The 10,479-nt window shown below is 37.3% G+C and overlaps 1 protein-coding gene across 1 annotated transcript in view; it reads left to right on the forward strand.

Moving 5' to 3' along the window:
- The first annotated feature begins 1,567 nt into the window (after nt 1-1,567).
- The window catches only part of LOC110028536 (asparagine synthetase [glutamine-hydrolyzing] 2), a 48,003-nt gene continuing 39,091 nt past the window's right edge, over nt 1,568-10,479 (forward strand). The window contains exon 1 of the mRNA XM_020730434.1: nt 1,568-1,923. Within this exon, the coding sequence (XP_020586093.1) occupies nt 1,844-1,923 (80 nt within the window). The 5' untranslated portion in view covers nt 1,568-1,843. The remainder of the gene's footprint in view (nt 1,924-10,479) is intronic.

A 10,479-nucleotide genomic window follows, 5' to 3' on the forward strand; every position in this document is an offset into this window, starting at 1 on the left:
CAAAAAAGTAATATCTATTCTGCAAGCATCATGGTATGATGAGTGGATCTCAATTTAAAAGTCAACTGTCAAAAAGTCATAATAGAGAAACCAACTCTACAAGATAAAAATTAAGGTGTGATAGTTAAGTTTAAGTATCTATTACCGATAAATCTCAGTAGACATGATGTTAAATCTTCCTAATCTTGAGGTAAGTTAGCTAGGAGAAAAAAATATAAAGAATATGAAGTGAATAACTCCGTAGTTGCAGTTGGAGCAACCTACCTCTTAGCCAGGATTCATACTATACTAAATTTAATTTTTGCATTTCACAATCACAATAAAAATATTATTATTTGAAGTTAAGGCACCATGGATACACTTTGTACTATATTAAATGTAATATCAATTTCTTACAAGAGTCTCTCTATCTCACTCTCTCTAAAAAGTATTGTAATTAGCAAAACATCCCTGGAACCATTTTCTTCGGCTTACCCGAGGTTCAAGTTCAAGATATGATTATTGTGATCTTCTCTCATGCATCACCTCCATCTTCTTCTTCTACATTTACTTAACGAAAACAATTTCCTTATCGAGTTTTATGTACTGATGAGCGAAGTGTGAACTTACGTCCTAAAAGGGTTTGACATATGTATATTGGGCATTTACATACATGCCACTCAATTCTTATATATTTATATATCTAACATTTAAATTAAATTTTTTATATTCATATTGTCCAAATCTTTTATATCACAATAAAAATATTTTTATTTTAATTTATGCCACCATGGATGGGCTTTGAAATGTACTAAATGAAATTTCTATTATTTTTTCATTTTTGCATAAAAGAGAAGTTGAGATGAGAGAAATGAGATCCTGTATTTTTTTGTAGGAGTCTCTCTCTATCTCTCCTTTTCTCTCCCTCCTTCACTATATTTGTATACGGAAAGCGTAAGCAGAATTGCATACATTTTTGGTTATTCAGAGGGTATAACTATGTTACACTTAAGTTACAAGAAGAATTACAAGAGGGTACAACTTAAGTGTAACATAACTATACCCTCACAATAACCTAAAATGTAAGCAACTCTGCGTACGTTTTCCGTACGCAAATATTTCTCCTCTCCTCTAAAAGACATTGTATTTCGACAAACCTCCCTGGAACCATTTTCTTCTGTTTATCCGAGGTTCAAATTCAAGATATGATTCTCGAGTTCTTCTCCCAGACATCACCTCCATCTCCATTTATATTTTTTCTGCATAAACAATTTTTTTATCAAATTTTCTGTACTCATGAGCGGTATAGACCCTATGTCCAAAAATGACATATATATGCCATTTAGATACATACCGCCCAAATCTTATATATTTATAACATTTACATTTTAATTTAATATTCATACCACCAAATCTTTTATATCACAGTTAAAATATTATTATTTTAATTCAACAAAAAAAATAACTTTTCCATGTAGGCAAAATCACGGTTTATGCTATATATATATATATATATTAAGAATCGAGTGGCATGTAAGGAAATGGGGCATGGGGGAATCCGACTCCCAAAAAGATTCCGCCGCGGCTCCATACTCCACGCATCAAGATTCGTGCTATTAACATAATTGTCGGTGATCCGGGATTTTAGGAAATGTGGTGGCCGACACGAGGCAAGATTCCAAGGGATCTTCGGCTGGGCGTAGGCGGCGGTAACGCCAGAAAAAGCCCTAAGGCGCAAAATTCAACGGTTACTTTGGAACCCTCGTTTCTGCTCTCGCCCTTCTACCCATCGCCCACGGTGCCCTTCGATAACAGAAGGAGAACAAATCGTGTTTCGTAATCGGGCCTCACAGCCGCCGCCGCCATGTGTGGAATTCTTGCCGTTCTGGGTTGCTCTGATACTTCCCTTGCAAAGAGGTCCCGAATCATCGAGCTTTCACGCAGGTCTTCTTCCTCTTTGTTTCCTCTTAAATGTATTCCAGGTTGCTGAAAGGGCGTGCATTTCCCTGGATCCTTGTTATTTCTATTTGTTGCAAACTGTTATTAAATTTCTGCTAGAATGCATCTGGAATCTAGAAATGGTTGTTGAAGGGTTTTCTGGTTGCTATGGATTATGTTGGGGTGGCTGAGGTCTACCATGCCGTGTAAGCAACATCGTTCAGATTATTTTGTGACATGCTTTAGAAGGGTGCTTCTGCTCGGATTTTTTTTTCTCGATATCTTCTTTGTGGGGTGTTTGGTAGAATTTTTTAGAGGGGATTTAGCCATTGATTTAGCTTAAATCCAGCCAAACATCAAAAATATCAAAATTAAATCCAACGCTCCGTCAGATTGAAAAGTTTAACTTTTTGATGTTTTTTCCCGCATTCCGTCTGTTTTAGGACTTGTAAATCGGGATTTAGTAAATCCTACTCTGAGACGGATTTAAGGCTCGTCGCTCGAGACTTTGTTGCCGTGGAAGTGAAGATCGGATTTGTAGGATTTAATAAATCATATTTAACATAATTTTAGTCTGCAGCCAAATACCGCCTTGATTAGAGTTTATTTTCAACGGAAATTTCTACCAATCCACGACTTTAGTCTGTTATGTGTATTCCATATTGATCGGTGACTTGAAACTTTATTTGATGAAATAAGGTTTCTGACATGATTTTCAAATCTTAAAGCAAATAAATAATTTAGATCAGAAACTTTAAGAATTGATACTGGGATGAGTAAAGCTCTATTCAATAAATTTATGATCCAAAGGTCACTTGGTTCTTAGATCATCAAGGCGCTGAAATGTTTAAAAAAAATGAAATGACTAAAGAGGGCTTTGTTTTCAAATAGTTGAATGGTTTACCAACTTTGGAAAAAAAGGTTTATAAATTCCCTCCAAAAACTTGTAAATAGCTTTTGTTCTTACACATTTAAGAGATGGATTTAGAGATTTTTGAGGTTTGGCTTGCTGATGATCGACTTCAATTGTTGATCGACTTCAATTGTTGATCGATATTGGTGCCCTTTGTCGCCAATGCCAAAATATTGTCCATCAATTAATGTGGACTCCTATCTTTCAAGTTGTCCCATTGCTTGACTTACAATATTGTTAGCCGGTTGTCGAATGATGCTTATCAGTGTCTGACATATAACTCCCTTCAGTCACTAATGTTTGATACCCTTCTTCTAATTGCCACATCCCCTCTCTTATGAGGAGAATGATAGAGTGGACCACCGATTATCTCCTTCTCTAACATTCTTGAAAGAATATCATTTAAAGCCCTCCAAAAAATGATGTATGATACCCATCAATCACTGATATGTGGTCTTCACCTTAGGGCCATCTATTATCCCATTCTATTTGAAAAACACTCAAGCTAGCCATCACTAGAGTTTCAACATTCCTTCATTGATCGTCATTTGATGCCCATCAAATTTCTATGTCCAATGTTTGTCTTTCAATCACCCAGTTTTGCTTCATAATGGTAGCGTGTTCTAGTTGACCACAGTTTGACTGTTGTCATTTTTTATTAACCATCACTTAATACTTATTAATGATTGATGTCTAACGACCATCAACCATCAATATTTGATATCTTTCTTCCAAGTCATTTGGATTCCTCTTCAATAGGGTGCCACCAAATTCATCATTTAACACTATTTGACTTTTAAAGTTTCTTGTTGATTAGTAGCCAACACCTATCAGTGATCAATACCTTATAGACTTTACTCAGCAACATGTGATGCTTATCTTTTTAGTTGCTTTATATCCTGTTATATCGGGAGGATAACCAAGCAAGTTGTAAAGTATTACCCAACTTTTGATGTTCACAATTGACCGTCATCTTACTCCTATCAAAGATTAATGTCTTGCACTTAAAAACTATCAGCCATTGATGGTCGATACCCACTTTTTTGTTCCCTGAATCTCTCTTTTTATTAGGCGAATGATTGAGATGACCATTGCTCAAATTTTGGTATTTCTTTATTGACAGGTGTTTGAGGCATATCAACAATTATATATGATGCCTATGTTCCAGATCACCAAGTTTCTCCTTATCTCAAGAGAACAATTGGGCCGACTACCAAATATTGTTAGAATTCCTATGTTTCTAGTTGCCCAATGCTATCAACAATTGATGTTTGAGGCATGCTAGTCTTAATTGTTCAAATTTTGCTTTTCTGGTCACCTAATTTACCATCTTATTCGGAGATTGACTAAATTGATTTCGCAACATTGCGTAAATGTTTTCATTCCTTATTGCTCATTGTTTGATGCTTACAAACGACCGATGATCAATATCTGTCAGTTGTTGATGTTTGGCATCCATTAGATTCTCTTGATTTTCCCTCATAAAAGGAGATTGAACAACTAAATTGATTGTCCAACTTTGTAAAACTTATAATTATTCTCATAAGCCATTGCTTAATGTCCCTTAATGACTTACATTTGTTAGCCACGAACACCCAACACCCATCTTCATGGCGCTATTATCCCATCTATTATGACAGTTACCAAGTTGACTGTTGCCAGATTTTGGATAGACCCTATCTCTCATAGCTTAATGCACATCAAGTTTGATGCCCGTTTTACCAGTCATTCAATTTTCTTGCTATCAAGTGAAAGATTAAGATAGCTGCCCATCATCTAACATAATTACTCAAGTATCTTATGATTTTTCTTACTATTATCATATAAGATATCTTTTGCGGTCCATGCTTATTATATAGTATTGATGACTTTTCATTTATAGGGATGGGCACTTTTTTTAATTCGTGATTTTTACTAGTGCAATCATTTCAATTAGATTAACCTGATAATTTTTTCCCTTCCTCAAAATTTTTTTATAAAAAAACTTAACTTAGATAATTTTATGATGTAAAATGATAAATTCCCCTTATGTTGTTGTGAATATTCCACCATTCAATAAATATTATACTATGTTATCATTAATGATATCATAATTCGAATTTATAGGATTTTTTTTTGATTAAAAAATCAACATATTTAGTAAACATGGAACTAAATTTGATACTAAATTCTGGCCACCAAAATCTTAACAAATTTGTTAGGTTTACCTGTAATAATAATTTCGATAAAATGAAAGTGGAAATGAATTAAGGTGTTTTTTCACAGCACTTTTGGTCGTGATTGGAGGTGATTTATAGAAGCTCTCAATGGATGGTTAAAAGCTCAGTTAGTGGCTTGAGGTATTCTTTTATAGCTAAGTAACAATGATCTTTAATGTAGAGGGTGACCGAAGCTATCGGCTATCGGACCATTTGAGGTGAACTATTGGATCAACATGGCTGGGTGGTAGTTCCAATTATAGGCTAATTATTGGATCAACATGGCTGGGCGGTAGTTCCGATTATAGATTTGTTAACGGCCATGTGTTTTGGTCTTGTAGTTAACGAATATCTTGGTTGGAGAGGTGACATCAGAGTGCCTTTCGGAGTTTGCAATGAGTTCTTGTAGTGGAGACCAGTGATGATCTTCTGCTGTTGAAACAAATGGTAACATTTGAAGAACTCTGATTGGGAAAAGAAAGTAATGTGTGGTGAAAAATGCAATATGAGGAGTACTTGTATAAAAAAAGTTATATGTTTTTCTTGGAGACGAAGCTGATAGACAGACATTTGGAGTTTTGCCCTTAATATGTATTAAGAATGGTGCTATCAATATGCCACATGAAAATAACAGAAAGAGTGATGAAAGCTTTGTTTGGTAATATATGAGATGCCATTAGTTGTGAAAAAGAGATTTGTAATGAGAAAATTCTGCTATCTCAGGATGATGGAAGGTGCTTTTACAACAAAATGAATTAATAATTTTAATCTAATCATAATTTGAGTTTGATCAATATTAACTTAGTTGAAATTCATAATTTGAGCATTCTATCATTACTTCCAAAGACCTGGGCCAAAACTATGACATCAATCAATAGTTCTTATGGGTCTACAAAGTTGAAACTCCATAGTTTCCATCATCTAACCCTAGTTGAGGACATTTGTAATTAGGAGTCATGTAAGAGCTCTTTTTGCTTTAAATCTTGAAAACAAATGATGCACCATAAATAGGGGGATCAGGGGTACGACCAAGCCAATTATGTGTACCTTCCAAAAGAGCTTTTATTCCATAGTTGTACATGCCAATGATGTGGCAAGTCCCAACATATGAAAAGACACCACTGTAAAAGAAAGATGGACAAGATTCAAAGAAGATAGAGTAGTCATATAATGTTTATGTAGAAAAGATCTATGATGCAGAAATCTTGAATTTGATATCTTGGGCTCATCTATGAATTTTCACTCTTTTTCATGTAAAGAGTTAATTTCTATTTATGTCACAACAAAATTGTAAGAAAGTTTCTCTTGTTGATGATGATCCCCACGATTATTAAAAGTATTAATGATATTTAAATAAAAATCTCACATGGGACTATATGAAAGTTTCATCAGGTGAGAAATTCTATAATTGAAGAATATGATTTCTATCATGCATAGGAGAATATATTAATAAAAGGAAAGGTACAGGTAGCCCAAATTGACACCCTAACCATCCGTCGTACAACACACACAAATAAGTACATGTATACCCAAAAAAAAGATTAAAAAGGCATAGAGAAAAGTACGCCAATAGTCTGTCAACACTCGCAGATTCAGTTAGCATGCAAAATATCCAATTTAGCATTGCCTCTGACTATCGTTCTAGGACGGGAGCCAGCTAACAAATTGTTAAGTTTGCTGTCATTACCCGAAACAACTAATGCATCGTCCATCAAGTTTGATAATAGGCCTTCATTCTTCTTCTTTCTAGATGTATAAATCTATCATTTCTCACTGAGGATTGACTCATCTAATCAGTGGATTGACTCAATGGTGTTCGAACAGATGTAGGCCGTTGCACATCATGAGCCCCATGTGCCTGAGTAACAGTAACAACTTGCTCGTCCTGAAATGGTGGTAGAAACCCAGTAGAAATATTGCCACCCGTTACATCACTAATAGGTTACAGGGCAGGTGAAGCCTGCTAACAAATTGTTAAGTTTGCTGCCATTACCCAAAACAACTAATGTATCATCCATCAAGTTTGGTAATAGGCCTTCTTTTATCTTCTTCCTAGATGTATAAATCTGTCATTTCTCATCCGAATTTGACTCATCTAATCAGTGGATTGACCCAATGGTGGTCGGACAGATGTAGGTTGTTGCACATCATGAGCCCGATGTGCCTGAGTAACAATAACAACTTGCTCGTCCTGAAGTGGTGGTAGAAACACAGTAGAAATATTGCCACCCGTTACATCACTGATAGGTTCTAGGGCAGGTGAAGTCGGAAAGTCTCCCCCGCCCCCACGAAATGAGGTTCTATAGACGGGGAACCTACATCATGAGCATTGTGTGAGGGCTGAATGATTGACATATTACTTGCGAGGAAAAAGACATCTTCAGGAGTATCCTTTTGATGATTAATAATGTCAATAACTTGGAGCAGATCAGAAGGAGGGGGGATCACTGTCTCCGGCTGAGCACTTTGCTTCTTTGGTCTCAGATGGAGGTGTAGATGGTGACATTGAGAACTGGAGTGACCAAACATACAACAATCGAGTAATACGAAGAGAAAGACTCAATCACAACCTTCTGCCAATATCCATGGTGTTGTGTGCTTAACCAAATTTCCTCAGAGATGATTGAAGTGATGTCCTGCTCAACTAGTACCCTGACTTCAGAGGGACGGGAAAGATCAAAAGTAGGAATGTTCGTTTTGAGTGATTTACTATAAGCTGAGGCAATAGAACACAACACTTTTTGAGTAAAATAATAAAATTTCAGACCAGGGAGACGAATCTAGATCGTAATGATTAGTTGTTCCATCCGTGAGTCAAAATCCATCGACCATTTCAAAATCTTCATAGCTCTGTTGTCAATCCAGATTAATCTTCTAGTAAATAATCGCGACAATCATCTTCATTATTAAGTTGAATAAGAACGCGTCTTCTATCTAAAGTCTAAATTTCTACTCTCCAACAAGGTGCATAACCTCAAATTCTTTTCGAATAAGCTTTATTTTGGGATGGTCATAAAGAAATTTTTCGACCAAATTCAGAAGAAAGGAGGAAACAAGCTGATTATATTCAGCTTCCGCAAAAAAAGATGGCTTGCTTCCCATTCTCCATACATTATTTTTTTATGTTATCTGCCAACTCAAACTAAGGAGGGAAAGAATTTAGAAGTATTAGAGGCGTGAACACTCTCAAGGGTAGCAGTATACGATCTGTTTGAAGCCATCACCAAAAGAGGGAGACGTGGCGATAGAACAACGAAGTTACACTGGACGGAAGAGCAAAAGCCAAAAGGGGATCAACCCCGTCCAAGTTGAGCAGAGGGTGGAAATGCGAACTCTCTGCTTCGAGCCTGAGGAAAGGACGAGCCCGTGGAAATGCGAACTCTCTGCGCCCGGGAAGTGTCCTTCAAAACGACGAAGGACTACAAGAGAAGACGTTCCAAACGGGGACGAAGGACTGCGACGAGAACGAAAAATGAACCAGACCTTCCAAACAACGTCGACTATGAAGGACTGCGACGAGAACGAAAAAATCCTTTCGAACGGCGACGACGACAAAGAACTGCGGGGTATACGCAACGAGACAAACCCAAGGAAGGGTCTTCGAGCTTGACATTGCGTTAAGATGTCGTAACAGACGCTAGGGTTCGACATAAGGCGAAAACCTAACAGAGCCGAGCACAGGAGAAGACGTCATTATATATATATATATTAAAAACTCAAGGGCTAATATATTAAAGAGAAAAGATGCAAATAGGTTGTATGAGTATGCCCAAAAAATAGACACCCAACCCACACGGTACAATACACACAAAAAAGTCAAAAAGGGTACATATAAAAATAAAAAAAAAACCCAAAACCACCAGGGCACAAAAAAAGTGAAGGTCATTCCAATTTAGTCATGCTCTTGTCTTTAGTTCTCTGAAGGGATCCAACTAACAAATTGGTAAGGTGCATATCATTACCCGAAATAACCAAAATATCATTCATAAGATTTCTGAGCTCAGGTAGATGTTCATTCTTCTTCTTCCTCCTAGAGGTGTAAACCTGCCATTCCTCTTCCGAAGAATCAGTTTGATGAGTTGGTAGAGCTGTAATAGAAGGAATACCAATCTTAGTACCCACAATAAGTTCTAGTATATGTGAAGTATGAGATGCCTCTACACCGGATACATCTTGAAGATGGGGAGCTGCGAGGTTCTCCTGATTATCAGTCTGAACACTATCCCTTGTAAGTAATAGTCCTTTAGTATTGTTTTCTATGGGGTTTAAAGGTGTCAACATCACATCAATCGCAGTAACAATAACAATAGTGTCAGGGGGGTCCACAGGGGCAACATACACGTCCTGTCTGGTAGTATCCTCCCTAGGTGGAACTAAAATGTCCAGAGCAGTGGGGTTAGCCCCATCCTTATTCACTTGAACCTTAGATTTCAAATTAGGATGAAGCTTGTGACATTTATCAAGGGTATGCCCAAACATCTTATAGTGGGTATAGTATGGAGGTCTGTCTTCCATGACGATTTGTTGCCAATATCTATTATGAGTTGTGCCCAACCAAACTTCAGTAACATTAAGTATAGTAATATCCTTTTCTACAAATATTCTGGCCACAGAAAGTCTAGTTAGATTGAAAGTGGGTAGATCTAGCTTCATAGGGTCCCCAAGGATGACCCTAATAGAGTAGAGAACCTAATGATGTAAAAAGTGCGGCTTGAGACTATGTAGACTAAACCATACCGGTATAACGGGAGATTCATGATTTAGGTCAAAATCAGGAGCACTTAAGTAACTTTATTGATTTGTTTGCGATATTAAGATGTAGTCTTCAGTCACGATTAGTTGAATCAACACATGTCTCCCATCCATGAGTCTCACTTTTCACTTCCCTGCTAGTTTAAGATTATCAACACTATTTCTGATAATTTCCATAGGTGGGTGCCCCCACTGAAATTTTCTAATAAGAGCAAACTTGAATTTCTTCGTCAGGGTTGAAATTTTTAAGTTAAAGAAAAAGATTGCTGCTTTCCCATCTTTTCTACTTTCTTTCTTAACAAAGAGCAATCACTTGTACCATCGCTACTATCCTTATAGCTTGAGGGGAAGACAACCACAGACTCAAACCACGTGGGCAAAGGAGGCTTTGTTCGGCTTAACCAAAGAAGAAGGGAGCGCCATCAGAGCAGGGAGATCTGTCGGCGTTCACCTGTTGGGAGGTCCCCGACACGCAAACGAAACGAAGCTGGAGAATCTGTCGGGCAGGGCGCAGCGTTGAAACAGATTTGCGACAGACGTCGATGCCTCCTATTGCAGGAGAAGCCGCAGACGCAAACCACACATTTGATGTAGATGCAGATGTGAATGTGTGAAGCAGATGACGCACGTTCGTGAGACGCGGAAAGATGCGAGCCTCAGTCGACGTCGAAGCAGATGATGCAAGCCGACGACGGCGGG

This window comes from Phalaenopsis equestris, unplaced genomic scaffold, assembly GCF_001263595.1.
Source record: "Phalaenopsis equestris unplaced genomic scaffold, ASM126359v1 Scaffold000513, whole genome shotgun sequence".
In the NCBI taxonomy this organism is placed as follows: Eukaryota; Viridiplantae; Streptophyta; class Magnoliopsida; order Asparagales; family Orchidaceae; genus Phalaenopsis; species Phalaenopsis equestris.